Source organism: Globicephala melas, chromosome X, assembly GCF_963455315.2.
Source record: "Globicephala melas chromosome X, mGloMel1.2, whole genome shotgun sequence".
Taxonomy (NCBI): Eukaryota; Metazoa; Chordata; class Mammalia; order Artiodactyla; family Delphinidae; genus Globicephala; species Globicephala melas.
The window spans coordinates 109,553,919-109,573,069 of NC_083335.1; the positions used below are offsets into that span (position 1 = coordinate 109,553,919).

The 19,151-nt window shown below is 35.2% G+C and overlaps 1 protein-coding gene and 1 non-coding gene across 8 annotated transcripts in view; both read left to right on the plus strand.

The window, feature by feature from the left end:
• RPS6KA3 (ribosomal protein S6 kinase A3) overlaps positions 1–19,151 on the plus strand; it is a 199,319-nt gene that overhangs the window by 154,470 nt on the left and 25,698 nt on the right. For all 7 annotated transcript variants that reach the window (XM_060292161.1, XM_060292163.1, XM_060292165.2 and 4 more), the window contains 6 exons: positions 3,946–4,026; positions 4,779–4,858; positions 5,443–5,549; positions 9,750–9,787; positions 10,023–10,165; positions 10,366–10,436. In XM_060292161.1, the coding sequence (XP_060148144.1) occupies positions 3,946–4,026; positions 4,779–4,858; positions 5,443–5,549; positions 9,750–9,787; positions 10,023–10,165; positions 10,366–10,436 (520 nt within the window). The remainder of the gene's footprint in view (positions 1–3,945; positions 4,027–4,778; positions 4,859–5,442; positions 5,550–9,749; positions 9,788–10,022; positions 10,166–10,365; positions 10,437–19,151) is intronic.
• LOC115845685 (U6 spliceosomal RNA) lies at positions 17,945–18,047 on the plus strand. Its single transcript, XR_004036561.1, has one exon. It is a non-coding gene; the product is annotated as a U6 spliceosomal RNA (small nuclear RNA).

Here is a 19,151-nt window from a genome sequence, read left to right on the forward strand (position 1 = left end):
TATCTTTTTTTTCCTGTTTCCTAGGAAATTTTATCATCTATCTTCCAACCCTTCTATTAACTTCATGTTTCTACCATTATTTTTAATTTCCTAGATTTTCCTTGTTCTCTAATTATTCCTTTTTTTTTTTTTTTTTTTTGCGGTACGCGGGCCTCTCACCGTTGGGGCCCCTCCCGCCGCGGAGCACAGGCTCCGGACGCGCAGGCCCAGCAGCCATGGCTCATGGGCCGAGCCGGACCGGGGCACGAACCCGTGTCCCCTGCATCGGCAGGCGGACTCTCAACCACTGCGCCACCAGGGAAGCCCTAATTATTACATTTTTAAAAACTTTTTATTATGGAAAGTGTCAAACATCTACAGAAAGAAACAGAAAATATAGAGAAGCCCCATATACCCTTCTTTTTCCTTCAACATTTATCAACTCATAATCAATCTTTTTTTATCTGTGTTCTCTCCCTTCCCCTCTTTTGATATTTTGAAGCAAATCCCAGACATTGTATAATTTCTTCCATAGATATTTTAGTATGTATCTCTAAAAGATAAAGACTCTTGAAATAATACAATTCTATGATTATACCTGAAAAATTAATATACAGATATCTGATCAGTGCTCAAGTTTCCAGTTGTCCCTATTGTTATAATTCATTTTTCTTTTTGTAATTTGTTTGAATCGGGATCTATATAAGGTCTATATTTTTCTACTTATTTTGATAGCTATTTTTCGTGTTTAGAGTCTTTCCTTAAATTCCTGGGAATTCTTTGCTGTCTTTTCCTCATTTAAGAGTGAGGTACCTATATTCATATATATATATGTGTGTGTGTGTGTGTGTGAATCACTTTGCTGTACAGCAGAAATTAAGACAACATTATAAATCAACTATACTTCAATAAAATAAATTTTTTTTAAAGAAAAAAAAGTGCGGTACCAAAAAGCTGATTAGAAGGGGTTCTATGGCAAGAATTTGCTTATTTCTCATTGACCTCCTTTCTTTAAGCTTAGATTTTAGCTTTCTCTGATTTGCTGTGTGAGTTACCACTTAGTCACCTTCTGCTACTGCTTCTCTTTTTTGTCCTTGTGAGTTTATGCATAATTTTTCCATTATTGTAATTTCAATAGGGTTTTAGAAGAAAGTAGAAAGTAAAACATCCATGTTTAACCAGAAGTCTCTTTCCATTTTAAAGTTTCTATTAATATAATAAATGGGGACAAAAAGAAGTCAAAAGTGTTAGGTTGAGTTTATGGGGACTTTTGTCCTAATAAAGTAGTCTGTGGGCCTAAAACGTTTTGTAAACTATTGCTTAAAGCATTTTCTTAATACATAATTCTAGAAACATAAACAGCATTTCTTCTTATTCACTCTCATGTTCAAGTCAAGTAGAATTTAAAATGTAATAACTAGTATGTGATAAAAATTATTTCAGCGGAATGTAGTTGCTTTGCCAACATGAGTCAGTATTAACAAATTCAGTTTTGGGGGTTTAGAGTTTAACCAATGTAAAGCATGCCTTCTTCTGAACCACTAATATCCTAATCAGAATTCCTGATTGTAGGATGATTTATATTTGTCACTAGGTCTTTATATACATAAAAGAAACCAGATTAGAACTATTACACAGTCCTATCTCAGACAGAAGGAAGGAATTCTTTAGTGAGTGAATCTTACTGTTCGTTTTGAACTAAACAAGGTCTCATCAGTGTTGCATATAAGGAAACTATCTCACAAGGTAATCATAATAGAAAGAAAAGCATCTGGTTCTAGCCTCTCATTTTATAGAGAAGGAAGCAGGAAGCCCCTGAGCAATGAAAGGATTTGACCAAGGTAACTCATCTAGTTATTAGCATGGCCACTAAACTATAGCTCTTGACTCCCAAGTAATTGTTCTTTCCATAGTGGTACAATAATAGAAGAGGGATATACAGTAAATATACTGATGGATATTTTTGCTGCTTATTAAATAAGCTTTGTATAAGTATTGAAAGAGGTAGAAACTTGGAATCTAGCTTTAAGGTAATAGGAACATAATCCAAGATTGTATGGGTAGCGATGGAAAAAAGGGCAGTTTTGGGCTAGACTAGACTAGAATTGTCAGCAGGCCTAGGTGATGAACCTCATTCACACAAATAATAGAAAGGGCCTGTTGGACATAAGGCATCAGAGTTGTAGTGATAGGGCAAGATAACAAAATCAGAGATTGATCCTGAATTTGATACATCCACAAAACAAGTCAATAAAAAGACAGAGCTGCGTTGATATCAAGAGCAATTGAGTCCTTTTCCTGTTTTGCCTATTTTCAGTCACTGGCACCAAAATCTCCCAGTTGGAGTGGAAAACTGGTAGAATGGGAAACATAGGAAATTTTTAAGTTTATTTGTTTATTTTTCCCAGAGGGCTTAGTTCTGAGTTTTAGATATCAGTGGTCACCTTAAATTGACAAGAAAACTCATCATTCTGTCTGTTCCCGCCCCCACTGCCAAAAAAGACGCTCTTTCCATTCTTTCTATTTAATCTTCGGCAGAACCATTCAGTCTCTCTGGCCTGAAAAATAGCAGTTATGTGTGATTTATCCTTATTATGCAACAGAAAAAAAAACTTTAATGAATGATCATTCTCACCTCTTAAATCCATTGAGCTACCAACAGAGTACTTATCAGATGATTAATCATCAGTTTACTTGTCTGTCATTCCCACCAGATTATTGGCTTCTTGAAGATTATTTTATTTGTATCTCACAGTGCCTGGCATGTAGAGTTTGCTCAGGAAATATTTGGTTGGTAAAAGAGATCTTTGCCTACTGGGTCAAATGTAAATTCATCCTGGCATTCCAAATTGTCAGGAATCTGGATCCTCCCTACTTCACCACCCCTCCCACCCCCACCCACCCCCAGCCCCCCAGTTTCCACACTGATTAGCTTCCTTCTTGCTCATCATGCATGCCTCCATGTCCTTGCTTGCACTGGTACTCGATACCTGGACTTTTCTTCTCTCGGTCCAATCCTTGTTGCCCATATAAATTCCACTCTAAAAGTCCCTAACCCCACCTCTTTGCTCTAGCCTTCCTATGCAAGTAAAACTGATCTTTCCCTTTTCTGAATTCTTGTACTGCTTATTGGTGGTAATACATCATTTTATCCCTTTATCATATTCATGGTGCTATAACTACTATTTAATTGAATATCTCTTATATGCGAGGCTCTCGATGTACAAACCTTATCTCAAATGGTCACATAGCCCCCAAAGATACAGTGGTGTTATCCCCATTTTATAGATGAGAGGTGTAATAGAGGCACAGAGAGTTTAAATAAGTAACTTGCTCAAGATGACACAGATCTGAATCCAGATTTTTCTAACTTCAAAAAGCCTTTGCTCTTTCAGCTGCACCACAGTACTTCCTCTCAGTATCTCTCCTCTCCTGCCTCCCTCAAAATACACCTTTTGGAGTATATCTGTCCTTCACCATGTCTGCCCCATATTTTAGATGCTTAATGAATGTTTGTTGAATTGAGTTGATAAGGTTGGTAGGGAGAAGTGTTAAAACCTATTTCATTTTTTGTGTGTGTTTTAACATTTCATTGGAATGCCTTGTTTTTAAAAAGTTGCTCCTTTTTTGGCTATTTTTCATAACTTTGATCAAAATACTTGGAAATCTGATGTTAAAGCCAACATCTAATATGTTCTCTGTACTTTTTTAATGTAAAGCACAGATTTTATAAATATATACAATTTCTTCTGGTAACATAATTTATTAAAAAATGGTTATTAATTTTGAAAATTCAAGAGTAATGAATAGTTTTATTTATACATATAAGTAATTTTATTTATATGCGAATTCACGCTTTTATACATATAAGCAAAATTTTATTTAAAATAGTCACCAAAGAGATTTTGTTTTAAAGATTGTCTCTGGAAGCTATTACAGAATAGCCATATGTGTAATATTTTATAGTTCGAGACCGTGTTCGGACAAAAATGGAGCGTGATATCTTGGTAGAAGTTAACCATCCTTTTATTGTCAAGTTGCATTATGGTAAGTTATGAACAACCTGCCATCTCATCCCTTTACCTCATTCTCCCACTCCCTGAGTGCATTCAGATATACTAATGTATATAAATATTTATTTGTGTATATTTGTATGTGTCTAGTAGATACATATAGTAAAGTCATGGAAATTAAACCATTACTTCTTAGATAAATTTTAGAAGCTTTTATTGCATTTAGGTTCGTGTTTCTTTTAAACATTATAGTTTCTGAGTGATAGCCCTAGGAACAGGTAATAATAATCATTTTTAAATTATAATAATAATAATGTACGAGTATTTTATAGTCTATATGTGTTAGCCTAACTTACAAGCAAGAAAGATCCCTAATATCGACGTCCTGATGTTCTTATTCTGTGTAATTAAAGCTAACCAATCCACCTTTTTTTGTAGTTAAGTGACATGGTATTTTGTATTTTGTTTCATGGTTAAGTAAGTCCTTTCTGTTGGGAATTTTTCTTATTGACTGCATGTTCTAGAACTGTTGTATTCCTGAGAGACTGTTGCCTGAATAAAATCTAACAAATGTTTTAGTGGTTCCATAATAAGAAACACTGCATTTAACATTTCTACGTGGAAATTAAGAGGAATCATTGGTTAACTTCTAAATAAAAATCAGTTTAGATCTATGATGTAGTCATTAATTTGCTAAAATAGTATTCATTTGTGAATGAGTTGACCTAATGTAAGCCCCCCAAATTAAACTATGAATTAAATGGAAATTTTTGTTTCTTCATTCAGCTTTTCAAACTGAAGGGAAGTTGTATCTTATATTGGACTTTCTCAGGGGAGGAGATTTGTTTACACGCTTATCCAAAGAGGTATATAATTAATCTCTGTTTTAAATCTATTTATACACATCCTTTTTCAACTAAAGCTTTGTTATATTTCAATATTATGCTTGTCGTATTTTGTCAAGTGGCACAAGATTCTTACATTGACGAATCAGAGCCAAAAAGAGTTATTTTCCTAACTCCTGAATTTATTCGGAAAGTAGATTTTAAATTGATAAACTGTCTTTTGCCCTGCTTCTTTTAGTTATAGTTTTTTCAGAAGCAATAATATAACAACAAGATATCCTTAAACAATCAGTAGTGGAAATTCAACCTGCATTGTAAAGATCATTTTTCATTTCTAAGATGTTACTGTGATGGAGCAACAATGGCACAATCTGAATATAGTTGTTACTTAACAAAATGTAAAATTATTTTCCCCACAGTGCATATTTAGCATTTAGTAAGTCATTAGTTGACTAACTCAGTCATTTTTGAAATTTCCTTTCATAAGTGAATTGTGTAATTAGCATATTTATAATTTTTTGATATTTCAACTGTAGGATGGAACTTTAAAAAAATAGCAAATGCAAAAAGAAAATAAAGACAGAAAAATTATTATTTTATTTTAGGTCATGTTCACAGAAGAAGATGTCAAATTCTACTTGGCTGAACTTGCGCTTGCTTTAGACCATCTACATAGCCTGGGAATAATCTATAGAGACTTAAAACCAGAAAAGTAAGGAATCATGCTGCTAAGTTGAATACAGTGTAATATAATTATTTAGGGGGTAATATAAAATAATATTATTTCATAGAACTACCACAAACACTGGATTAGAATGCCTATGCTTCACATTTCTGCTAACCCTTTATGTGCCCATACTTTTAAATATCTGTTAATCAAAATACCTGTTAACGTTACCCTTGTTTTCATTTGCATTCTTTGATTTTTAATGAAGTGGAAATCTATGCTTATAGCTTTATTGGCAGTTGTATTTTTGTGTGATTTTTCTGTTCATGGCCTTCACTCATTTTTCTTTTGGGGTGTTGTTTTTTTCCCATTGTTTTGTAAGAGACCTTTCTATACAAATTAAGAATTTAACCATTTGACATATGTTGCAAATACACTTTTCTAGTTTATCTTTTAATTTTATTATTTTATTATGTATGTATGTATGTATGTATGTATGGCTGTGTTGGGTCTTTGTTGCTGCACGCAGGCCTTCCCTAGTTGTGGCAAGTGGGAGCTACTCTTCGTTGCGGTGTGCGGGCTTCTCATCGCAGTGGCTTGTCTTTGTTGTGGAGCACAGGCTCTAGGCGTGTGGGCTTCAGTAGTTGTGGCACTCGGGCTCAGTAGTTGTGGCTCACAGGCTCTACAGCGCAGGCTCAGTAGTTGTGGCACACAGACTTAGTTGCTTCGCGGCATGTGGGATCTTCCTGGACCAGGGATTGAACCCATGTTCCCTGCATTGGCAGGCGGATTCTTAACCACTGCGCCACCAGGGAAGTCCCTATTTTTTAATTTTGTGTTATTTTAACCTACACAAGTATTTTTCCCTCAGATCTACCAGTCTTTCCTTTTGTGGTTTCTTCTGTGACTTTTATTCTTCGAAGGGCTTTTCCAATTCTCATGATAAGATTTTTTTCTTCTAATTTTATGGTTTCTTTCTTTTTTTTTTTACTTTTAACTCCATCTAGAAATTTTTTGGTATGAGGGATGGCATGGAGCTAATTGTTTCCTCCAAATACCATTTATTGAAAATTTTCTTCTCCACATGATTTCAAATTTTTAATGAGAGTTAAGCAAATTTCCCTTTACTTTTATAGTAGTGGTTATCAAGAAGCTAATATTATTTAAATTGTACACACTTCTGTGTTTTAATTTGTTAGTGTTTACTATCTACCACTTTGAGAAAGAAAGGTTTTCTTTTCTCCGAGCCTTGTTCTATCAAGAATTTTTAAAAATAGCTTTTTTGAGATATAGTCCACATACCCCAATGTTCATAGCAGCATTATTTACAATTGCCAAGATGTGGAAGCAACCCAGCTGTCCACCAACAGATGAATGGATAAAGATGTGTTATAAATATACAATGGAATATTTCTCAGCCATAAAAAAGAACAAAATTAGTGGCTGCTGGGGGGTGGGGCAGGAATATAGAGGTGGGGAAGCGGTAAGGTACAAAGTATTGGGTGTAAGTTAAGCTCAAGGATGTATTGTACAACACAGGGAATATAGCCAATATTGGGGAAGAGCTGTAAATGGAAAGTAACCTTTAATTATACTAAAAAATTTTTTTTTAATTAAAAAAATAGTTCTACCACCTAAGTATGCATTCTTAAACAATATAGGTTTCATTTGTTTTAAACTTTATTAAATAAATACTGTACATAAATCTTTGTGTCCTGATCTTTGGACCTATATGATATATTAATATCCAGCTATTAAAACTAAAGTAAACAAGTCGATGTTTTTTAGTATATTCAGAGTTGTGTAACTATCATCTTTATCAAGAATTTGGATATTACTTACCTTAAAATGTTACGTGCAAAATTTAAATTATATATTACAATAGGAAACAAAGGAAATACTCCTTTGGAATCCTGTTAAGTGATCATTTAGAAATTGTTATACTTTCATATTTTACGGTTTTGTTCAGGTATTTTGTTTTCGGATAAGTTTCATATGGTTCTGATTTTATTCCCCAGATAATGACTGAGTTTTTCTCATCATTTTCCCAATTTCTAACTATCACAACATAAAATATAATTCCTAGTGAGAATGAATATTCAAGCATATAGCCCTTAGAAGAAAAATTTACTGTGAACATAAGATTAAACATTCATAATAAAAATGTGTTCGTGTTATATATCATTTAATTGAATGTATTTATTGTAGACCATTGTATTAATGTTGGTTTTAAAATTATATATAAAGCATGGATCCTGTCTCAAAGATCAAATAAGATCTAATGTGGGTAAGATTGCTTATAGTGAGATTTTTCACGTAAATGTCTAGACTACACTATTAAACTGAAATAACATTTAATTGTTAAATGATCCAAGTGATATCATCATGTAGAGCTTAGGAGAAATTTAAATTTTTAGACCAATTGTTTTACGCACTATAAGGGGTTTTCCAGATCCTTTTAAACTAGAACTCTGTTACAATAAATATGGCTAAAAATAATTATTAATAATTGAAAGGGAACTTTGCTTATTGAGAGTAATACAGTTGACTTTTTCTTTCAAAGATAAAGGACGGGCATGGTTATCTTAGAATGCACTTGCTATAGGAAGTATAAGTAATTCCCTTTTAGCCATGTTTTCTTTTTTAATTTTTTCAAAATTACCAAGAATGATTTGAGGTTTGTTTTGTTTTGTTTTTAGAACTGTCTTCCAGGTATTGATTAGACAGAAGGGAGGATGATTCCCACCATACCTAATAATTCCCTTTATATTCCCTAAATGTGTTGGTCTGCTTTCTAGTCAAGCATAATCAAGATCAGTATTTTTTTCATAACAAGTCCTTTGTAGTGAAAGAGACTTGAACACTGTGTCCCTACTGAATTACCCTCACTGGTAAACATTATTGTAATCATAGTTGAACTGATGATATAGGAAGGTTGGTAGTATTTTTGACATAGTAAAATTTTATTATAACAAAATTTGGCTTGCACATTTTTTTAGTTAATTAAAAGAATTAAAAGTAAGGAAATAAAGTAAGGAATTAAAAGGAATTAAATGTATTAAAAGTAAGGAAATGCCTATATTATGGAATAGTTTTGAATATGAGTGAAATAGTTGACCTTATTACTTGACCTTTCAAGTCAGTATACTCAAATACCCATCCAGAAATGCAGTAACTGGCTTAACAGCTTAGTACTTACTCCTTTCTATAGCTCCTTAATTAACGACCTTACTCTCCACTCAAGTATCTGCTAAAGCCAGAAACTTGAGTGTCTTCTCCAGTTGTTGTTCTTTATCATAAGTCATACCTAAGAGCACACTATTCTTTATTTTTCCTTCTAAATTGTTTTCTAAAATTGCAGATTTGATTATCTTTACCTTCCATTCATGTAAACCTTTTATGATCTTCATTGCCCTTAAGAAGAAATCCCAACTCTTTGGAATGCTCTATCAGCTCTTTGTAGACTGGCCCCATTCATGCAATATACATTTCTTCTTTATCTGTGCTCTACCAAACAGTGAGCTACAAGATGAATAAGGTCAAAGTCTCAAGGAGCTCTCAGTTTACTGAAAAAGAGAGAAAACACTGGATAATATATACAATGTAGTGATGGGTCAAAGAAGAACAAGGAGTATGAGGAAGGTGGGTTGAGGAGAAGAGGATTGTGTAAGTTGTGTCAGAAAAAAAGCTAGGAAGGAATTCCCTGGCGGTCCAGTGGTTAGGACTCATCGCTTTCACTGCCGGGGCCTGGATTCAGTCCCTGGTTGGGGAACTAAGATCCCGCAAACTGCGCAGCACAGCCAAAAAAAAAAGAAAGAAAAAGAAAAAAAGCTAGTAAAGAATGATTGAGTCAGATGCCTTTAAAATGACAGCTCTAACACTTTTGACTTAACTATCCAGACCTCTGTCTATTGTGCAAGCACTAGGGAGTTTAGTTAGGCCACCTCTGCAGAAAGGCACTAAGAGCAACTTAGAATATAGGTCTTGGTTCCTTTCCTCATAGTTCTCAAGTGTCCCTGGCTCATTAATACAAGTTATAAGGCTTTGCCTTTGGGATTCGTTATGTATGTGTGTCCAAAAAAATAATTTTTCTCCTCCTTTACCTTCGCCTTTTTATTCAGAGTCTAAAGCAATATTTTGGAATGAATGTGATGATCTGATACTTAACAGAGTAATTTCAGTTTTAACTTCGAAAAATCTCTCTTTAATGGTTTGAAAAGATTTTCTAACTTTGTTTTCTTTCAGCATACTTCTTGATGAAGAAGGTCACATCAAGTTAACAGGTAAAAATCCTCATTTTGTTAAAATAGTCTCTCCTACTCTATATAATTAATTTCCTTTAAGGTTGATCATGGTATAAATATTAAGTAACACATTGTGTTAAAAACTTGAATTAGAATTTTTAAATAATTAATGTAAATATTGGAACTATTAATGTAAACTTTGGAACTCAAAGTTTAAACTTTACGTGTGCAAATTATTGTAGGATATTTATGAACTTGATATTTATTTTGGCAGATTTTGGCCTAAGTAAAGAGTCTATTGACCATGAAAAGAAAGCGTATTCTTTTTGTGGAACTGTGGAATACATGGCTCCAGAAGTAGTTAATCGTCGAGGTCATACTCAGAGTGCGGACTGGTGGTCTTTCGGTGTGTTAATGGTAAGGTTTGGGGTGTTTTTTTTTTTGTTTTTTTTTTTTTTGAAGTTCACTAGTGAATATAGTAGAAATATAAATCACTTGTTTTATTGTATAGCAATTTTAGAAGATGTGGTTGTAATTAAGATGATGCTTTTTTATCTTCTAGCCTTCAGATTTTATACCTACTGACTAATACCTCTGATTATTTCGCCTTTTTATAGTTTGAGATGCTCACTGGTACACTACCTTTCCAAGGAAAAGATCGAAAAGAAACAATGACTATGATTCTTAAGTAAGTACTCCCTAGTGGATGTGTTTTGATGAGATTTAAAAATAAATGCTTCAAACTAAAAAATGAGATTTTTAGAGTGTTAGCTATAGTATAAGAAATAACTAAGAAATTCATTGATATTATGACATCAATATTACGTGGTTTAAATATGAGCAAACCCCATAGATCTAGAATACTCATAATTATCTTCATGTTACTACTGAAAGGTTTACCTTTGAGATTTGGAATATGAAAAAGATGCCCATTATTCTACTTCTGTTTACGTTGTCCTGGAGGTACTAGCAAGTAAAGTAAGGCATCCAAAAGAAGTGCAGCTTAAGGTTTAAAAAGCAGAAATAAAATTGTCATTATTGGGAATTCCCTGGTGGTCCAGTGGTTAGGACTCCACGCTTCCACTGCCAGGGGCCTGGGTTCGATCCTTGGTCAGGGAACTAAGATCCCGCAAGCCCCACGGCGCGGCCAAAAAAAAATTGTCATTATTTAGTTAACATGATTGTGTCCATAGAAAATCCAAATCTTCATATAAATCCTTGGAATTAATGAGAGCTTGGCAAAGTTGCTGGATAAAGGGTCAATAAATAAAATCTATTTCATGTCTGTATACTAGCAACAGAAAATGGAATTTTTTTTAAAAAGATACTGTTTACAATAGTAAAAAAAAATCAAACCTAGGGATAAATCTAGCAGAAGTTATGCAAGAACTTTATGCAGAGAACTTAGAAAATGCTAGGAAATTTTAAAAGACCAAAGTAACTTGGAAGGTTGTACCTTCCAATATTCACATTATGACAGACCCAAGTGTTATAAAGGATGTGTGTTATCCAATAAAAAAATATAATGTGAACCCCATACATAATTTTAAATTTTCTAGTAGCAACATTAAAAAAGTAAAAAGAAACAACTAAAATTAACTGTAATATATTTTATTTAACCCAGTATATCCAAGATATTATCATTTCAACATGTGATCAGCATTAAAAAATGATCGAGACATGATACATTATTTTTTTTATTTGAAACTCACTGCAGGTTTTACACTTACAGTTTGAGCTAGCCACATTTCAAGTACTCAGTGGCTGTATGTGACTAGTGGCTACCATATTGGACAGCATAACTGTAGTTTCAATGCAAATCATATTTAAATCCTAACAATTTTTTTGTGTGGAACTTAATAAACTGGTTCTCATATGATAATACAAAGGACCAAGAATAGCTAAAACACTCCTGAAGAATATCAAGATAGGAGGACTTGCTTTACCAAGTATCAAGCCTTGCTATAACTATAATTAGGACAATATGGCATTAAAACAAGTATAGAAAATAGAATTGTGCAATGGACTCGAGAGGCCAGTAGCAGACCTATACATATATGGACACTCGATTTACAACCATTGGAAATTGCAGAGCAGTAGAGAAATAGCACCTTTTTTAGTAAATCATGCTGGAAAAAATGATATTCAAACAGAAAAAGATAAAACTACCTCACACCATACACAAATCATTTCCAAGTATATTACATATATATATATATATATATTTTTTTTAACATATATATGGGAAAAGGGAAGAAAGATTCTAGAAGAGAATATAGGAGGAATCTTCATGACCTTGGTGTAGAAAAAGTAGTCTTTCAACACAAAAAGCATGAGCCATAAAGGAAAAGATTGATAAATTATTACTACATTAAAATTAATAACTTCTCATCAAAATATTCCATTGAAAAAATAGAAGAAATTTATAACATATAACCAACAAAGGACTTGTTTCCAGAAGATGTCAAGGACTCCAGTCAATCAATAAGAAAAAGACAGCCCAGTAGAAACATGAAGAGACGTAGGGACTTCACAAAAGAGGATATCCTATGGCCAATAAGCTTATTAAAAGATGCTTGCCCTCATTAATCAGAAAATGCAAATTAAAACCACAGTGAGCTACAACTACATACCCGCCAGAGTAGCTAAGGGTACAAAGACTGACAATACAAAGTGCTGACGGGCTGTGGAGCAGTGGCAGCTTTCATACATAGCTGCAAGGAATGTAAATACTCATATAACCTCTTTGGAAAGCAGTTTTTGGCATTTCTTCTAAAGTCAAATACATGTATAACCTCATCCAGTAATACTGTTCCTAGGCATGCACCCAGTTTTTATGCATCAAGGTACTTGCACATCAAGAAACAAGTACCCAGATATTTATAGCAGCATTATTTATAATAGCCAAAAGGTAGAAACTAGATTGTTAACAGAAGAATGGACTAATAAATTGTGGTATATTCATACAATGGAATACAGCAGGGGTTGACTATAAATATTTTAGATTTTGTAGGCCACACACAGTCTCTGTCACATATTTGTATTTTTTATTATTTGCTTCTAGCACTTTTAAAATGTAAAAACCATTTGTAGCTCAAAAGCCATACAAAAATAGGCTGAAGCCTTTTGCCCGTGGGTGTAGTGTGCTATACAGCAAAGAAAATGAACAAACCACAGTTAAATACAATGACTTGGGTAAATCTCACAAGAATGTTGAGCAAAAGCAATTCAGACACAAAAGAATGAATACTACACAGATGATCCTATTTATAAAGTTTTAAAAGCAGACAAACTAAAGCATAGTTTTTAGGGTCCCTATTTAGATGGCAGAAGCCTGCGGCAAAATCAGGAAAGTAGTTACATTGGATGAGGGGTTCTGGCAATGTTATATTTCTTGGCCAGATGACTGTTCACTTTGTGGTCAATCGTGGAGCTGTGTACTTTGGTTTTGGGTTTGGGAGGTTTGGTTTTGTTTTTTGCACTTTATGTTATTCTTCACAATAAAAAACATTGAAAAATATTTGCTATACAAATGAATGTTCAGTGAACCTTCATCACTCCATCTACTCTGGCCCCTTCCTTTCAGCTAATAGACACACTTTAGTGTTGAGAAAAACAAACCATTTCTTTGACTTGGCCTATCTTTCAAGTTTCTGCAGCATCTTCCTGCATTCTTTCAACAAAAAGCCTCTTTAAAGAGTGGTCTGTGCTTTCTCTTACTTTTTTTTTTTGGCTGCTTTTATCCCATAGCCTGTTTGTCGTTCATTTCTACCGCTCCATTGAGCGGCTCCATTCTCTCACTATGGTCATCAGTAATTTCCTGGTTGCTTAAACTAGTGGCAGATTGTCAGAAAGGTGACTCTTTGTATGATTTGTTCACGCAATTCATTCAACAGATGATTGAGGTCTTTCTATATGTACTTAGGATGCAATGTGAACAAGAGTGACAAGATCTTCTGTGGTCTCACTGAGCTTGCATTCTAGTGGGGGAGACAAGGAATTAATATTTAAACATAAATATAATAATTTCCCGTAGTAATAGGAGCAGTGGGGATAATAAACCAGGGTACTTTTGAAGTCTGAGGGAAGGGGCAGGGGCAGGAATCATTTTAGATGAGACATTTAAGGAAGGTCTCTCTGAGGAGTATTTGACACTGCTGGCCACCCCCTCCCCCCTTCATTTTTCCTACTTTCATCTGCTTCTCCCACCTCTCTAACCATTCTTCTTTTGGTCTCTTTTGCTTGACCATTCCTTCTCTGCCTGCTTTTCTCTTTTTAATTATGAAAAATTTCAAGGGTAAATTCGCTAAAATAGAATAATACAGTGAACATACATATACCAATCACCCACATTCAACAGTCATAAAGATTTTGCCACATTTGCTTTGTCTATTCCTCCTTTCTTTTTTTCTTCTTTACTGAAATAGTTTAAGCATTCCAGACATGTCATTTCTCACCTACTGCAGTTTGCATTGCTAAAATGTATGAATATTTTCTTATGTAAACTGGTAATAGTTATCTAATACCAATCCTTAACCAGATTTTTCAGGTTTTCTCCAAAACTGTATCCCAAATCAAGTCTGCACATATCCTTTCATTGTATTTCTTCAGCTTCTGTTCATCTAGAACAGTGTACCCCTGTTGTTCCCCTGCCATTTACTTGTAGAAACCATGTCACTTTTATAGAATTTCACTTTCTGAATTTATCTTGTTAAAAGATGAGACCACTTCTTAATATCTGAAACAAAAAGCATAAAGGTGATTGTATTGCTTACTATAGTAGGGAAAGCGGTGCTGGTCCAGTAGAATCTCTCCAAGCAGAGTAGACCATTGTTCTTATATAGGGTTTTGGGGAAGGGTGGAGTTCAAGAATTGGCAGGTTTTCAGGGCCTAAAATGAATCGACATCATCTGTAAGTATGGTTACTTGGGTGGGACTCTTGGCACTCAGGTGTGGTTATTGGCGTCAGTTCATTCTTATTTGGCTAATTTTCACAGATGAAGAGCAGTTACTGATTCGTTGGTTTGCAAAAACAAAAAACTCTGTTCACCTAGGCAAGTTGTCTTTGATCAATTGAATGGTTCTGGCGCCTCTCTTGTTACCATGGTTACATAATAATTAGTCTTTTCCCAGGAGTGTGAAGTTTTTTTATTCTCCTTGTGATGTTTTTTCACTTGTTACTTTATCCTGTTTTTGGTTAAACTTTTTTGGCAACATTATTTCATAGCTCGTGCTTTTGCACCCTATTGCATCACATCAGGAGGCTTACAGCACCATGTTGCCCCACTTTAAGTGATGAATTCCCATGGTTACAGCTGATCCCTCCATTGTAAAGTTCCCTGTCAGGTTTTCATCTAATAGTTTCATCCACTGATAATCATTACTTGAAACAGTTATTTTATTAGGGATTTTAAATTGTGTATTTTCTATTACTGTTATTCCTTCACTTATTAGCTGGTATTTTCCAAAACAATGAGCTTTTCCTCATCAACTAGGGCTATTTAGTTACCTTGAAATAAGGCTCAAACAAGATGAGCCCCAGTGGGGGTGATGTCCGATGAGTTGGGTTTTTATGTTAGTTTTGGCTTTTTCCTTTTCCTTTTTCACTATAACGAAGTCATGGGATTTAATAATCAGTGTGATTCAGCCAATTGCATTCATTATTTTTAATGCCCAAATTGTTCTTTTTCTGACCACCTTTTAAATGTTCTCGTTACCCAGTGTTCCATCTCTGATATGCTTTTCTCCCCGCCTGGACTCACTTTCCTGACTGACATCAGTCTTTCCAATAACTATTGAACATTTTAATTACCCCCAAATCACTCTTTCTTACCTTAATTTACCAGGCACCAGACCTTTATTTCCATTTACTCACCTGCATGACTTAACATTTTTAAACTAAATTTATCTTTGTTCGCTGTTCTGTTCCTCTTCTTGTATTCCCAATTAACAGCTTTTCCATGTACCCTATCTCCTAAGCCAGAAACCTAGAAATCATTCTTGACTTCTTCCTCTCTTGCATACAAAGGTATTCACCAAATTCACTCTCAGAAATATTTCACTGTCCCAGCCTTCCTTCTGCATTGCACTGCTTACAGTTCTCAGATCTCCTACCCATGGTGATCTCCTACCCACACTATAGGGCCGAGCTTCTAAGTAGATTGCTCACTGCCTACCACCGCTTCCTACTCCAGATCATTCTATACTTCCCTTGGAGTTCCCTCTTGAAAATAAATCTGGTCCGTTAGTCCACTGTTTAAAGACCTCTGCTATATTCCTGTTACCAAATACGGCAGTGTTTCCCCTCGTTTCTGTCGTTCAACAGAATGCTAATTCTACAAGATGTTAATAGGTATTCTCTGAAGAAGAGGTGCTAAAAACAAATGTTTAGAAAAATACTGATTTCATTACTCTAAATTTATCGGCCTTTTATATGCAACGTATTTTATTTTTATGTCTCTAACAAGGGGTATAATAGATAGCATTCCACAAACTCACTGGATCATGAAATATTTTTTTGTTGTTGCTAAGTGTCTAGGGAAATTAATATTATTTAGTAAAATATTGGGGGACACTGGCCAGACGAATAGATTCTCAACCTTCAAATTGCATTTAAGGCCTTTTTCAATCTCCCATGTTAAAATAGATATTCCCTACTGTTCCCTTAGCACTCTTTACATGTGTCCTTCTGAATTTGTCTCTTAATGTACTAGCATTATCTATATCTGTCTTCCCCACTGATTGTGGGGGGGGGCTGTCTTTATCTCCATATCCTAAGCAGTGTCTAGCACATAGTAGCTTCAATAACAACTCACTGAATAATAAATGGATCTATTTCTGAAATAGAAATTTCTCTGCTAGCCATTTTCTCCAGCTCTGTTATTATTTTCATACTTACAGGATCATTGGTTTCCTTAATTTGTAGGTTGAGAAAAAGAGTAAAATTATATATTAGAAGTGAAACAGACCTTCAAGCTCATCCAGGCCAGTGGTTTTCAGACTGTGTGCCACAGACATCTTAGATGTTCCGCAGACCCCTTTCCCACCAGCTCCCCTTCCCTGGAGGGCTATTAAAGGGAACGGGAGGAAAAAAATAGGTGTGTGAAGCACATGTTCTTTTAAATGTTTTAAATGTTGGATTTCTTAAATTCCTATTGAGAAAGGGTTCCAAGTCTACAGTTCGGCAGCCATTAATCTAACATCCAATCCCCTTGCTCATGAAGAACTGGTAACAGGCTCAAGGGGATTGGCTTTCCCAAGGTCACAAAGTTCTTAGTAACAGACCCAGAACTAAGACTCAGATGATCTTACTTTTACAGTAGTGCTTTTTACCAAATTCTGAAAAATGAAGAAGTTCATTAGAAGATTTGGGGCTAACATTCTGTGTTCACACAAAAACCTAGACCCAAATACTCATAGCAGTTTTATTCATAGTAGCCCCAAACTGGACACAATCCAAATGTCCCTCAACAGATAAATGGATAATCTGTGGAATATCCTTGTCATGGAATACTACTTAGCAATAAACATGAATGAACTACTGGGACTTCCCTGGTGGTGCGGTGGATAGGACTCCATGCTCCCAATTCAGGGGGCCCGGGTTCAGTCGCTGGTCAGGGAACTAGATCTCACATGCATGCCACAACTAAGAGTTCATGTGCTGCAACTAAGGAGCCAGCAAGCCGCAACTAAGGAGCCAGCAACCCACAACTAAGGAGCCTATGAGCCGCAACTAAGGACCCCACCTGCTGCAACTAAGGAGCCCTGGAGCAGCAACTAAGGAGCCCACGTGCTGCAATTAAGACCCGGTGCAACCAAATAAATAATATAATAGATAGATAGATAAATAAATAAATAAATGGAATGAACTATTAATACAACAACTTGGATGAATCTCAAGGGAATTATGCTGCATGAAAAAAGTTACATACTATATGGTTCCATTTACATGGCATTCTTAAAATGACAAAATTATAGAAATGGAGAATACATTAGTGGTTGCCAGAGGTTAGGAATTGGGGAGGGAGGGAGCTGGGTGTGGTTATAAAGGAGCCACTTGAGGGATTCTGGTGGTGTTGAACTGTTCAGTACCTTTACTGTGGTGGTGGATACAGGAACTTAGAAATGTAATAATGGCATAGAACTTCACCTCACAGCTGTCAGGATGGCTATCATCAAAAAGTCTACAAATAGTGGTCGCTTTGGCAGCGCATATACTAAAATTGGAATGATACAGAGAAGATTAGCATGGCCCCTGCACAAGGATGACATGCAAATTCGTGAAGCATTCCATATTTTTACTTTGTTATACAGCAGAAACGAACACAACATTGTAAAGGAATTATGCTCCAATAAAGATGTTTTAAAAAAAAAAGTCTACAGATAACACATGTTGGATGGGAATTCCCTGGCGGTCCAGTGGTTAGGGCTCCGTACTTTCACTGCGAGGGCCCAGGTTCAATCCCTGGTTGGGGAACTAAGATCCCACAAGGTGCGCGGTGTGGCCAAAAAAAAAGCACACATGTTGGAGAGTATGTGGAGAAAGGGGAACCCTTGTACACTGTTGATGGGAAAACTCTAATTCAGAAAGATACATGCACCCCAGTGTTCATAGCAGCACAATTTACAATAGCCAGCACATGGAAGCACCCCAAGTGCCCATTAACAGATGATTGGATTAAGGAGATTTGGCATACGCGCGCGCGCGCGCACACACACACACACACACACACAATGGAATATTACTCAGCCATAAAACAGAATGAAATTCTGCCATTTACAGCAATGTGGATGGACCTTGAGGGCATTATGCTAAGTGAGATAACTGAGACAGAGAAAGACAAATACTGTATGATATCATTTACATGTGGAGTCAAAAAATAATGCAAATGAATGTATATGCAAAACAGAAACATTCACAGATACAGAGGACAAACGTATGGTTACCGAAGGGGAGATGGAAGGGGGGGCGAGGGACAAATTAGGGGTGTGGGATTAACAGATACAAACCACTATGTATAAAATCAGTAAGCAACAGGATATACAATATAACACAGGGAATTATGGCTGTTATCTTATAATAACCTAAAATGGAATATAATCTACAAAAATACTGAATCACTATGCTGTACACCTGAAACTAATGTAATACTGTAAATCAACTATACTTCAATTTAAAAGATGGCATAGAACTAAACACACACACAAATAAGTGCAGTGAAAATTGGAGATATCTGAATGAGATCAGTGGATTGTGTCAATGTCAGTATCCTGGTTGTGATATCACACTATAGTTTTGTAAGGTGTTACCACTGGGGGAAACTGGGTAAAGGGTACGTAGGCTCTCTCTGTATTATTTCTGATTTTGAATCCATAATTATCTTAAAATTAAAAGTTTATTTTA